At 34.1% G+C, this 15,322-nt stretch overlaps 1 protein-coding gene across 1 annotated transcript; it reads right to left on the minus strand.

Annotated features, from left to right (window-relative positions):
- Nucleotides 1–12,871: 12,871 nt before the first annotated feature.
- On the minus strand, nucleotides 12,872–15,295 carry LOC111409235 (exocyst complex component EXO70B1-like). Its single transcript, XM_023039245.1, has one exon. The coding sequence runs from the start codon at nucleotides 15,271–15,273 to the stop codon at nucleotides 13,168–13,170; it is 2,106 nt and encodes a 701-aa protein (XP_022895013.1). The 5' UTR covers nucleotides 15,274–15,295; the 3' UTR covers nucleotides 12,872–13,167.
- Nucleotides 15,296–15,322: the final 27 nt, after the last annotated feature.

Here is a 15,322-nt window from a genome sequence, read left to right on the forward strand (position 1 = left end):
TATTCACTAGAGTTATAAAGGCTCGATAAGATGATTTTTTATAAACTTCTCCCTTTTTGCTTTTCTATAGGACCCCTGTAGCAGCTTTTGGTCGATAACTCCCAAACCAGTTGGCTTTAGGACATCATGCTTCAAAATACCCTTACAGGCTTACTTGCTAAGTCATAAAGGTTTTAAAAGAAGTGTTATTTTTACACACTTTAGTTTTATGCCCCTCTTTGTTTTTTTAGACATTCAGCTTTTAAAACCAACCCCCAACTTTAGACTTTCACTTAATCTTCATCTTATTGGTCTAGACAATCAACATAGTAGAATTTCATGCACGGAATCATTACCTATCTCAATGTTCCCCTGTAATTGTTCAACCGTCTCCAAACTATTCTAAAAATGGTTTACGTGTTACCACACTAGAGGGTTTCTGGTTTTCTCCTACCTTGTTCATGATCCCAATCACTAACCTAACATGTAAAGCATGAGTGTGTGCACAAAGAATGTTAAGTATCACATCATAGAGTACAAGTTAATAAAATTCTGCACCACATCCACAGTTCATAACGCATACCTATTCTAAAGTTCACATCATAGCTGGCAATGCTATCAAGCCGCCACAAGTACATAGAAACATAAAATTGAATAAAATATGCAATTTTTTTAAACACTCGACAAGCACACAATGCAGTAATTAAACACAGTTGTTGATGAATACGATCAATGCAAGGAAAAATAGGTGCCACAATTTCAAAATTATGCCACCCCCCCCCCCCTCGCGGAACTTATACATGACATTATCCTTAGGGAAAATTGCAGCCGAGATACCAAATCTTTCGTTTATTAGCAAAGTTTGCCCAAACCTTTAGTTTGTGCCACTGGAGGTACCAAACCTTTCAAAAATCAGCACCCGAAGTCCAAATGGATGGAAACCGTCCGTTTGACCGTTAGTTGACCAATACAATTAAACATTGACCAATTTTTGATTAATTGGAAAGGGTAAAAAAGTAAAAGTACTTAACTCTATAATAAAACAATTAAAATAAATAACTAAAACAAAAAAAAATACTATTCATCTCCTTCTTCACCATACCCCACGCCCACGCTACCCCCACCCCATCCAAATCATACTATCAGCCTTTTCCAGTTTCAGAGCCTCTAATCTTGAAGTCAATCTTTTAATTTCCATCTCAATCTCCTCGATTTCCTCATCGAAACTCTTCAAATCCACCTTCTCTTCAAAAGCCTGTTTTGAAATTCCTCTAGTTTTCAAATTCTCCGAAGCTCCATTCACATTAACCGGCTTGAAGGGTGCCACAACAGATCTGAGAGAAGAAGAAACAGAAGAAATTGGGTTCTCAAATAGAGGACCCTCATTCTCTTTGCTCGAAGAATCCGAGATGATCAACTCTGTCGAATTCAACAACATGGGCTTTATAGGACTCCATGAAGGCTTATTCCCTGAAATTTCTTTAAGATCTCCATTATCAAATGCGTCATTGTTCCATATCTGAAGATCATTAGAACTCACGCCTTCTTTATATTGCAAAACACTCATCTTCCCTCTAATTAAATTCGGGATGGGGTGGGGGTAGGGTGGGGTGGGTGAAGAAGGAGATGAATAGTATTTTTTTTTGTTTTAGTTATTTATTTTAATTGTTTTATTATAGGGTTAAGTACTTTTACTTTTTTACCCTTTTCAATTAGTCAAAAATTGGTCAATGTTTAATTTTATTGGTCAACTAACGGTCAAACGGACGGTTTCCATCCATTTGGACTTCGGGTGCTGATTTTTGAAAGGTTTGATACCTCCAGTGGCACAAACTAAAGGTTTTGGCAAAATCTACTAATAAACGAAAGGTTTGGTATCTCGGCTGCAATTTTCCCTTATCCTTAATATAAGACTAAAAACAATAAAAATAAAGTAGAGGATCAGAAACTTGCCAAGGTATGTGCAGATAAGTTGAGGGGTCAAGCTGGCCCGACCGGTAAACGTCATGATAATTGTCACTTTTCCTTGCTGCTAGGCTTTAGTTTTCTGTTCCAAAAATTTAAAACAAATGTTAGTCATAGCATATAAGATTTAAATATTTGCAATAAATTCACACCATGAAAAATTCTAATCTTCTAACTTTTAGAAAAACTATCTAATAGATTGCATGTCCCTGCAAAAATTCTATAGCGAGGAGAAGAAAAGTTTTTCTAATTGTTTGAAGATTGAAATCTAAGTACAACCTTATAAATGCATATCACATCAATGTAAGCTCAACATAATGCTACGATGTTACCGATAAGCTTAAGTAAATTGAACTCAATAGAAAAAAATGTCTAAGTTACCAATGCAAGTCTTAAAGTACTACCTAAAATGTGTTCAAAACAAACTATTTAAATGCATGAGTTCCTAAATTAAAGCAATCCTTAAAATTACGTGTAATGCAATAACTAACCAAAATGAAAAAAAAAATGGAATAGAAAAAATGGGTTGCCTCACATTAAGCGCTTAATTTAAAGTCTAGAACTAAACTTTTGCATAAGCGTTTCACGGCACTTTGAATATGGCTTTGGATGTCCTCCTTAGCTTGCTTAATTCAAATTTGTTCTATATTGCAAGTTTCCTCTAAATTTTGACCTTGTCCTTCTCCAAATAGTGTGACTTTTCGCCATCACCCATTTCGAAGTCGAGAATGTACACATCAATTTTTTCATAAGGTTTAACCACAAATTTAATTTTTGAGCAAATGATGAAGTCAAGGGATTGCATACTTATTTTCTCTTCTTTGAATGCTACTAACTCTTTTTGGTCCATTGTGATTAACTTTTCGGCCTTTTGATGCTCCTCTTCGTTAATTGAGGTTTTATCGAGTTCAACGTCCATATTCGAAACTTGTGGCAAAGAAACAATGACATGCTCATGAAAAGTCTCCTCCTCTTTCTATATTTGCTGGAAGACTAGCGGATGTGATTCCCTTAATTGTTGTTCATTAATAATAGGTGGAAGAAATAATCCTACAGGCAAATCACCTACGTCAAATTTTGGTGAGAGAAATAATGTAGCAGCCAAGTCACCCAAGACTGTTTCATCTAGTTCACATTCCGTTTGTATATCTCATAGTCACTGTCCTATAATGAAATCTCCCACAAGCATATCTCCCTTATCAATTTCTTGAGTTGCCAGTTGCGTTGTCTTATGATGAAGTCGTGTACGAGCATTTTATTGAAATCAATTACAGCCATTTGCTATGCTTCTATTTTTAGTCTTTTTTCCTGAAAAAGAAAAGAAAAAAATAAATTGAAACGGAACAAAAAATACAAAAATACAGGTAGAAGTTCAAATTAGTGCCAAGATAAATAAAATCAAACTAAAACTCAATCTCCGACAATGAAGCCAAAAACTTGTTTACGAAAATATTATTTCGATTTAAAACACTGCAAGTGTACAGTTCGCAACAAGTAATAAAGTGGAACTTAGATTTTCAAATATCGTCTCACAGGGATTGATTTAGTTCAATTTTAAGTATCGTGGCTTTAAACCGAAACAAAAATGATGAGAATGTTTCTTATGATGAAATTATAACGAAAATAAACTATGCATGCAATTATGAATGAATTAAATAAAATTAAATGTAAAATAATATTTGAATGCAAGTTTGATGAAATTAATGAATGAGAGACGCACTAGAATCACGAATCCCCAAGCAATGCTCACTTTTAATCCTAGGCAAAACTCGAGCAGTCGCCCACTCTAAAGTTTTCGCCTCGATAATTATTTCTTGATGTTGGGTAGTCGCCTACTCAAAACAACTGGGTTATTGCCCAGTTATAAGAACTTCCAAATGTTGCATTTTGATCCCCGAATTTAATTCTTTATTCTTTTAGATATTTTCTCTTTTTTTCTTCTCCCAATACTTCAAGTGCTCACTAAATTTGTTCTTAACTATTTCACATTCTTGTTTATCCTTCCCGGTCATCTTTTAACTATTTGCATTTTGGTCCTTGAACTTTGATTTTATTCAATTTTGGTCCTTTTTAGTTTCTTTTCTCTTGGACCCCCCCCCCCTTCATCACTATGGTCCTACAAAACAAAATTGTATAGAATTAAGTCATAATTCAAACGATTTGATCAATAATTAGTCATGTTTTATGGCCAAATAAGTGTATAAAAACACACTTATCAAAAATCATCCTCTAAACAAGCATAGTATCTGAAATTTTCAAGAGACACAACTAGAAATGGTCCCATAAATCACAATAAACTTCATGAAAAATATTAGAATGGCTAGACAAAGAAAAGGCAATCTACTAAGTTTGCGTAACTGACGACTATTACAAATGAAAGATTTGTATTAGATCCTATGACCTCACGAGGCCTTTATTTTGGAACTGTCAAGAAGATGCATGTGGATGACCGTTGTATTGGTACAACATTTCCATTGATCCTGATCAAAAGTGATTAGAAAAAAATAACTCCGATTATCTAGGTGGAACATATAAACCACCTTTGCAGTGTCCTTTTATCATTAAATGACATGTTTCCCTTGTCTTAACACTAAAACCATTGATTGGCTTACTAATAAAATAATTTTTTTTAACCAGGTCCAAAAAATGAATTTTTTAGCAATAAAACAAATTCTTTATATTAAATAATGGTATTATCTACATCACAAATTTGTAATGGTGAAACTGTTGGAATTCGTTAAGTGTAAGACCATGGTATAGTGACTTTCGTGTCAACTTTGGCCAAATATTCGGACTTGATCCGTTAACCAAATTATGAAAATAAATAGTTAACTTATTCCACTCAACGAGTAAATAAACGTGGCATATTAGAATTTCGAAACCAATTTCAGATGAATGACAAATTACTGCCCAAAGATGAAAAAAAATAATAAAAAAAAAAAAGAGGGAAAACTAGTTGAGATTTTGCTCAATCCATCGATAGCCCAGAGCTCAAATGGGTTGCAATCCTTCATGAAAGATGATGACTTTTGGGGGTATCCCAGGCTCGGCAAAAAATTCAAACTGTATCGAACTTGAACATAATTGAATTGAATTGAATTGAGCAATTCTTCTTAAGTTAAATACCCGAATGGGTATCTGAATCAAGAACCAACAGGCTCAATTGGTTTCTCGATTCCTAATCAAGATTTAAATTTCAAAAATCAAATATTCGTTAATTTTTAGTTAACAATTTAATTAATTAATTTATTTATTTATTTTATTTATTAATTAATATATTAAAGTCACGGATCTATACAATTTGATCACAGATTGTAGTTTAATTAGTCACATATTATTTTTCGGTTACAAATCAGAATTTTAAATGTCACAAATTATTTTACGACCACAATTCAAAACATCTATAGGTCACAAATTTGTTCGTCGATCACAGATAAAAATTTTATACGTCGCAATTTATTTATGGGTCGCAAGTCACAAATATTATAGGTCACAACTTATTAAACAGTCACAAATTACTAATTTTTTAGATCACACACTGTTTTTATCTTCTTCTTTTTTTGTCACATTGGTCAAAAATTAACCAATTTAATGGTCACAATCAACTAATTAATCTGTAACAATCACCAAACAACCACTGCCTCCAAAATCACCAACACCACCGTCGCTGTCGGAACCACCACCGCCATTACCCTACAGCAACACTACTCTCTCAAACAAAATCAACACATCACTGCCACAACAAACAAAATCATCACCCCACGCACTGCCACATCACCACACCATCGCCCTATAACAACACCCCCACACCGTCGCCACACCACACACACCCTCACACCGCGCAGATCCGCCAGCATCACGCAACAACGACACCACATCTTTCCCACCATAATGCAGATCCGCCATTACCATGTAGATTTCGACCACACAGGTCCGCCACCACCATACCACATCCACCCACCAAACACCATCTTCCCATACCACCACCACACCACACACACTCCCATACCTCACAGATCCGCCACCACTATGCAACCACTACACCACATCTTCCCCAACACCAGTAGATCCACCACCACATGCAAATTTTCCACCACTACGTTTTATCAGGGAATACACAGAGAGAGTGAGACGAGAGAGAAACGTAGAGAGAGAATATTGAGAATTAATTAGGGTTTGTGTGCGTAATGGAGTATATATATTTAGTAAAAATATTTATTAACATAAAACCTCTTATCTTTGAAAGGTTAAACTACCCATCTTATTTTAGAATTGTAAATTTTCAAAGTAGGGAATTGTGTAATTTCCACAAAGCAATACGGGCCTATTAATTTTTGGGCTTAAAGTTTGAGTAATATAAAATTTTTAGCTTTCTGATTTTTTCAATTTCAAATTGGGTTATTAGATCAAATATCCAATAACATAGCAAATTAGATGTTGATTTAACAATCAAATATCCATTGGATTATCTAATTGAATTGGATCGGATAATTATTCTTAAAGGATCATATGGAATTTAGATGGATCCAATCCATTTACACCCGTAACAATACCATACTTCTTCAAGTATGGGAACTTCGAAAAGCGTTATTCCCAACTTGGTTCCTACTGTGATGATTCATCCAGTTGCCATTGTCATTCCTACTACTTGCACAAACTCCATTACACATGGAGAGAAACGAAAGAAATTTAATGGGGTCAATTTCAGGAGATGACAACAGAAATGTTGATCTATCTCACTACCCTGAACTTGGCGAAGTTCTTGAATGAAGATGCTCCTACTATGCAAGAAGGAAAAATAATAGGGCATCATTAATAGCGTTGGATACTTGGAAACATTCAAACTTCTTGTACAAGAATTACATACTGAATAGGTTGGAAAACATGTACAATGTGTATGGTTCCATGAAGTCTTCAAAGGAACTAAGGGAATCCTTGAAGAATAAATACAAGACTGAAGATGCCAGATCTAAGTTCATTGGGAGAAAATTCTTGGATTACAAAATAGTAGATTCAAAGACGATCATCGGTCAAGTACAAAAATTGTAGGTAATTCTTTATGACATTCACGCCAAGAACTCGTCTTTGAGTAAATCAAGAGGCTGCAATTATCAACAAACTTCCATCCATGTGGAAAGACTTCAAGAATTATCTCAACTATAAGTGCAGGGAAATGAATATTGAAGGGCTCATCGTCCGATTGAGAATTGAAGAAGATAACCGAAATTCGGACAACCGTGTTGGGAGTCATATATGGCAAGCTAAGGCTAATGTGGTGGAATCAAATATCAAGAACAAGAAGAAGAAGCATTCCATCGAATCCTCCAACAAGAATGCAAAGAAGTTTCAAGGGCAATTGCTATAATTATAGAAAGGCTGAACATCACTTTATTGATTATTGTGAACCTAAAAAGTAAGCCCAAGCGAATATAATCGAATTTGATGCCATATCTGATGGTATATTATATATAAACTTGTTGACCCTTATTTCAGAATGTAACAACCATAGAATAGTTGGCGGTTACGGGTGCTACCTGTCATATTTGTGCCGACAAATAAATGCTTTCATCCTACACTTCAACCGATGCTGAGAAGTTGTTCATGGAAAACTTTTCAAGCTCAAAGATTCAAGGACAAGGCAAAGAAATTTCGAAGACGACTCAAAGCAAGGAATTCAGCTTTAACAACGTTCTTCATGTGTCGAATTTTTGTAAGAACTTAATGTCGGGTTCTTTGTTAAGTAAGAATGACTTTAAATTAGTCTTTGTATCTGATAATTTTGTACTTACTAAGAACAATATGTATGTTTGCAAATGCTATGTAAAAGATGGATTATATAAGATGAATGTCCTTACTATTGTATCGAATAACTCAAGGAATAGATTGTCTTCTTCTGCTTCTATTCTTGAGTCGTCTAATTTATGGCATCACAGTTTAGAACATGTAAACTTTAGATCTATATGCAAGGTAATGAATTTAAATTTATTACCAAGTATGCATTTTAATACATATGAAAAACACGAAAATTGTTTAGAGGCAAAGTTAGTCAAAGTCACCATTTCATTTGACTGAAGGAAGCATAACACCTTTGGAACTTACTCACAAATATAAGTGATTTAAAGTTTGTTCAAACAAAAGGTGGTAAAAAGATACTATTATGTATACTTGTTGAAAAGCAAAGATGAAGCTTTAGAAATGTTTAATCACTATATAACTAAAGTTGAAAATCAACTTGAAAAATGAATGAAGACGATTTGTAGTAATCAAGGTGGAGAATATTTTGCACCGTTTGAAGAATTTTGTCCAGAATCTGGAATCATTCATCAAACAACAGTACCATACTTAACTCAATCCAACGGTTTTGCTGAACACAAAAATCTAACATTTAAGGAAATGATGAGTGCAATGTTGATAAGATCAAGCTTACCTCAAAATTTGCGAAGCAAAGCTATACTTTTTGCAAATCATATCCTTAATAAAATACCACACAAAAGTGGAAACATCTTATGAGTTATGGATAGCTCGAAAACCTTTCTACATATATCTTAAAGTGTGAGGTTTTTAGTAAAGGTACAAATACCTAAACTAAACAAGTAAATATTGGACCAAAGATAATAGATTGTCTTTATCGGATATGCAAACAATAGTAATGCATATCGATTTGTGGTTCACAAATTAGAAGTATATGATGACATGTAGTTACTATTATTGAATCAAGAAATACTGCTTTCTTTAAAAATATATTTTCTTGTAAAAAAATGTAAGCTCACATAAAAGAACTTATGATACTGCAAATGGAGACCATCAAGAAGATAGTAATCATCAAATAGATGAAAACCAAGTGCTAGAAAAGGCAGAGTATTCAAAAGAACTTTGGTCTAGATTTTCTAACGTATTTACTATAAAATGATCCAAGGACATTTAACGAAGCAATGTCCACTCCCAAAACTCCTTTTCTAGAAAGAAGAAGTTAATAATGAAATTAAATCTATTATGCATAATCGTGCTTGGGCATTGATTGAACTCCCTTAGGGAAACAAAATTTTAGACTGCAAATGCATCATTAAAAGAAATAAATTGAAGTCGAATGGATCAATAGACATATATAAAGTTAGATCAATAGCTAAAGGGTATAGACAAAAGAAATGACTAGATTTCTTCGATAGTTATTCACTTGTTACAAGGATTTCATCAATTCAATTGTTGATTTCAATTGCGGCATTGCATAATCTAGAAATATATCAAATGGACGTCAAGACTACATTTTTGAATGATGTATTAGAAGAGGAAATATGTATGAAATAACCTGAATGGTTTTTTGATCTAGAAAAGATGAAAAAGGTGTGTAAGCTTGTAAAATCGTTGTATGAATTAAAACAAGCATCGAAGCAATAACATGAAAAATTTGACAAAACTATATTGTCAAATGGCTTCCAAATTAATGAATGTCATAAATGTATTTACATCAAAAACACATATAAGGAAAACGTGATTGTATGTCTGTAAGTTGATGATACGTTAATCATGTGAAATAACTCGAATGTCATTACCGTAACTAAGAAAATGTTAATAAACACTTTAACATGAAAGATATGAGAGTTGTTGATGTGATATTACGGATTAAAATCTCTAAGATACTTGATGGTTTGTTGTTGTCTCAATCACATTATGTTGCGTCTATACTTAGAAGTTTAAGGCGTAAGATGATAAACACTATAAGACACCATTAGACTTAAGTTTTACACTTAGCGAAAAATACTGGTGATCCCATAACTCAATTAGAATATTCATGTATTATAGGCATCTTGGTGTACATTACCAGCTACACGATTCTAGGTAAAGCATATGTAGTCAACAAGTTGAGTAAAATTTACATGTAATCCAAGTAACGATCATTGGGAGGCATTAACCAGAGTTCTTAGATACCCAAGACACATGTATGGTTATGGATTACACTACTCAAGATATCTGCAGTGGTAGACGGATATACTGATGCAAATCTGACACAAAGGCTTCAAAGTCTACAAGTGTTTATATGTTTACTAGCAGTGGCGGCGCTGTGTTTTGGAAATTGTTTAAACAAACTTGTATAAATCAATCTATAATAAAATCTGAGTTTATTACCTTAGACAAAATTGGAAAAGAAGCAAAATGGCTTAGTAAATTTCTCGAGGATATTCCATGTTGGGAAATTGGTACTTGTGATTATTATACATTGTGATAATCATTCGGAAATTGAGAGTACACAAAATGGTATGTATAATGGTAAATCTTGATATAATACAATTAACAATTGATATCGAATTGTATAATTTCAATCAACTGTGTTAAATCGAAGGAAAACATAATAGATCCTTTGACAAAATGGCTTCCAGGAGATCAAATATACCATCTTTCGAGTGAAATGGGCCTAAAGCCTATTAAACAGAGTCACCATAACAATATCCCAACCTTGTGGATTGGTGATCACTAGATCTTTATTAAATGGGACAAGTAAGTTATGGAAGGTTTAATATAACGTACTTAATCCTATTTATATAGATTTAAAGTGCTAGAATAAAAGTTTATACCTTTAATGATTCTTATATCTTGGAAGTAACCAAGATATGTATGATACGATACTATAGGAGGTCACTTATGTAATTGTGAAGTGGGGCCGCTTCTACAAAAATTTGAGTTTAAATTTTCTTAAAGCACTTATGAAACCAAGAGTTGTTCAAAGCCAAAATTAACACAACCACGAGAATCGAAGTAGTTAGATGAGTTATGGTGTTGGTGCAATTGTTTTAATTTACATGAATGGCTAAACGGTTCAAGACATCGAGTTCATCAATTAACTTAGTATATGTTTTGTAGGGATTAAAATTAGATTTTTTGAGTAGATTGTGATAGAAGTTTTTGAAATGTGTAGTTGAAAGTTGTGGGATCCATGAAAGATCCGATTAATATTGATTGTTTGACTTTGATTTAGATTAAAATCAAATATTGATCACTCTCAAACAAGCTCTTAGTAAATTCAATTGTATTCGACTAAGGAAGGTTCAAAATCACAAGCCACATATCTTGATACTATAGCTTGTTGTATGTACTCCTTTTTTTTAGAGTATGCATATCATTTGCATAGTGGGTTGCATATTGTGGAATTGTCATTCATGTGGGGGATTGTTGGAATTAGTCAAGTATAAAACCATGGTATAGTGACTTTTGTATCAACTTCGGCCAAATGATTTAACTTAATTTGATAGTCAAAGTATGAAAATAAATACACTAACTTATTCTACTCAACGAGTAGATAATTGTGTTATATTTAGAATCTCGAAACCAATTTTGGATGAATGAGAAATTACAGTCCAAAGTAAAAAGAATGAATCAAAACTAGCCAAGATCTTGAATGGTGAGAATGTCGCTCAAGCAACAGGTCTCTGCATAAAATAACACTGCTAGCGCTATTGCGACGCACCAATGGTGGGCTAGCGACATGATAGGTTGTGACCCTTCATAAAGGCTGGTGAGTTTTGGAATATATCTCACTCACATCCTCTCCCCTTCTATAAATAAGACCTTTGGAACGTCCTTTACTGTATCCCCGGTGATATGCAATCATAGCATAACATAAAAATTCATAAATGACTATAAATGATCGTTCTTGATTGAATTATTTTTTATGTTTATGTTGACTGTATTACATTTTATTTGACATGAAAGTTTGCAAATTTTGCTCATTTTTCAGTAATGTTTCCAACTGTTTTCTTCATTTTTGCTGTTTTTTTTTAATCAACTTTAATTAATTAACACCTCATATATCTTTTATTAAGATTTTCTTTTATGTATTATGTTAATGTGGAAAAATATTATAAACATTAATGAGGAGCAAGATTTGCTAATTAAAATAAGGTTTACAATAAATTATGACAAATGGTTGGGAATTTATATGAAAAAGTGAGTGAAAATAAGAACTTTAATTGGAGTCATAACGTGGTGTTATGAGAAGAGATTTCGATTTTTTTTTATTTATTTTCTCTTTCTTTCTGAGAAATCTCTTTAAAGATTAGTGAATATAAAAATATGTTTTTTTTGTTTTATATATTGAACAAAATTCTTTATTTCACTAAGTTGGTGTGAAACAACATATTTAAAAATCTACCCTCGATATCTTCGTCTATGCGATTCATTGTTCTCTTTTTTCTATATATATGGTGAAATTACTTCTTACAAATTCTCGGTATTGTCGATTACAGAGTCCACGTTTTTGTGCAAATGCATACTTTTCCTCTCTTTGTTTTTCAGAATGTAGTATTAACAAAATGAAAATACCTATATTTTGTTCAGGTTTATAAATATTCAAAATACTTTTTATTAACATGTTTTTAGTAGTCAACAAGTACTATCTACTTATTCATTATTCATTTTTATTTATTTATAATTAAATTGTTTATAAATGCTTTCCGAACATGCTCAATGAACGCTTTAAATACATTACCTATTACCAGGAACCACATTTGCCATCATCAATAAATTTGGTCCATTGAACTTGATTAACTTCCTTGTTAAGCAAAATTAAAGTAGGATTAAGAATCTTAATCTCTCGTTTTCTTGAAAGTTCACTTCCATAACCAGGACCTACCATGATTAGGATACAAAGAACAAAAATTTGGTGTGTCACGTCATAATAAAGAATGTCAAAAATGTTATTTATTCATAGCATAACATATTTCAGAGGTTTGGAACTGTAAATGGCACAAACTAAAGGCTTTAGTGAAGTTTGCCATAAAATGAAAGGTTTGATACCATGATTGCAATTCTCTCTTAAAAATATGTATGCTAAGTTGTTTCATAATATTAACATCGGGAGAAGGGGTGCTGCCCGATGAAACCTGAAATCTGAACTATTGGCAGAAAAAATGAAATCTAAAATAAACAACTACAGATTGTTATAAAAACATACAGCACGATCAATGATGGCTTGTGTATAAACCATATTCATATGTTCTAATCAGCTCAATTAAAAAGTTGGGAAAAAAGGAAAAAAAAAAATTGTAAACAAAGAAAGGGGAAAACGCATAGCTTCTACAGCTATTTAAAAAGAAAAAAGAAAAGGAATGAGCTCATATTTCAGGTCATGGCGAAGATACTTGTAATTTTCGGACAGCCTTGAACCAAATCAAATCCCATGAAGAAAAACGGCTTCTCCAGGAACTTTTTCTCGATTACAGCATTATATATTTATACTCTCCTCTTTCCCGATGGAGCTGCATTTCCATCAAATAGTTCATCGATATTCGTCTCGATATCTTCCGGCTGGTACTTTACGTACTTCTCCGTTTGTCGGCCAGGAGTAAAAATAGAACTGAACCTGCCTAAAAACGACCGATAGGCCGGAATTACCATGTTCGATATCGAAACTCTAAGCTCGGATTGAAGCTGCTCATCGCTCACAACCCAAGAACTCTGTGTTTTGTGAATTTCGTCGAACATTTTATTGAAACTGTTGAATTTCTCCTTCAGAACTGGCTTCACTACCTTCCCATTAACATTCAATCCTTCAGGATGTAAACAACTCAATAATTTTCCCCACGTTTCTCTCTGATAACATTTGTGATATTTCCTGAGATCCGATGATCTTTTTCGGTACCACGTGTCTCCCATCAGGCTGTTGATTTCGGTTGATCCTTTGATCTTCTGCAATATGTACCGTCCATTGTTCATCATGAAAATGGAGCTCAATGAAATGTCCTTGTAAAGTTTTGATTTAGCATCAAGATTTCCATCCAATAAATCCATCACCTTCACCATCTGTAGTTGGAATGGGGATTGCTTTTCTGTCTGATCATTGTTAACATTCTGGACTTGGGCTTCTGGATTGTATTCGAATTCAGACCCCGTCACGGACTCGACTCTATCAATCTTCTGATGTTCTCGAAAAACTTGCTCTAGTGAATCCTTGTACTCGCATGCATATTTAAGATAATTCATGGTGTAACGAGTCAATGGATGAACTGCACCACCTGGAACCGGCGTCTTACCTGAGTCAGCCTTAATCGAGTTTTCGAGTTCACCAAAAATGGAAATCATGGACTCTGCAAACCAGCTCCGAATCAACGATGTCTCCGTTTTAAGCTCATCCATAATCTCCACTGACAATAAGCTCTCCATTGTCGGAAGGACATCCCTCAAAACCTCGTAAATATCAAGAAATTTGAACAGTTTTTCAGCAGCACGTTTCGTCATTGCAACAGCCCTGGAGAAAGTCAGGAGCTGAATCACCATGTTTCGCGACAGGCTGCTAACCAGGCTCTCCGATATCAATGGATAGTCGGAGAAAATTGCATCAGAGAGTTTCCTCTCACTCGGAAAATGCACTGTGGCGCATTGCCGGAAAATCTTGAGCCAGGCCACGATCTCTCTCTCCAGTGATTCCCAGTTCATTTTCTGCACATCATCAATGCTATGTTTTTCAAATCCTTGCTTATGTAAACTTTCCTCCAATGCATTTCTTCTTGCTACAAAATAAGCGAAACGACATTCGGATTCGTGTCCTCCTACAATCATTGCCCTGGATAATCTAATCAAGTTTGATAAATTTTCTTCCGAGTATGCTGGAGAATTAGTTTCCTCCACAGGGCCAGGTTCTGGTGCGTCTTGATTAGGGTTTGATGATGTAGATTGCCTCGGCTTTGAATCATTATTATTATGTTCTGAAGCGGACAATTTATGATCATCAAGGAGTGATTTGAATTCTTCCTCAAAGTATGACATTGCACGTTGGAGAATGCCACCAATTCGATTAATTGTATAAGCATATTTATACTCTGAAGAGAATTCAAGAAGTGCAGTTGATAACCTGCAAACTCGATTGATGGTATCCAGAAATGAAGTTGAATCTTGTTCTGAACACTTTTTCACAGGAGAATCATCGGAATCATAGTCTTCGATCTTTGCTTCAACAAGAATGGCGAATTGTTCAACGAAAATAGGCACATCGGGGGGATTGGAATCATCTCGTTTTGAGATTGACAAGTTGAAGATATATTGATCAATCTCTTCCGAGACTTTACTCAGATCAGGAGGTGAAGGAGAAGACTCTGAATTCTTTACATCACATGACTCTTCTCCCTCTTTAATCTCCATGTCAGAGCCTGCAGCAGCAACATTGTCTTGTTTGGCTTCAGCATCACCATCAGGTGGCGGTTCCGCAGCTTCAGCGGTGGTGATTTCATCTTTCAAATCAGAATCATGCTGGTACCCCTCATTTTTTTCATCTTCATTGTTTCTAGACACAAAACTCTGGGATTTTTCAGGGATATTGGATTTCTCTTTCTCTGTGTCCATAGAAGTTTTATTGGCATGAAGAACTGAATTAAGGAAATGAAGGGAAAAT

Source organism: Olea europaea, chromosome 14, assembly GCF_002742605.1.
Source record: "Olea europaea var. sylvestris chromosome 14, O_europaea_v1, whole genome shotgun sequence".
NCBI classification, from domain to species: domain Eukaryota; kingdom Viridiplantae; phylum Streptophyta; class Magnoliopsida; order Lamiales; family Oleaceae; genus Olea; species Olea europaea.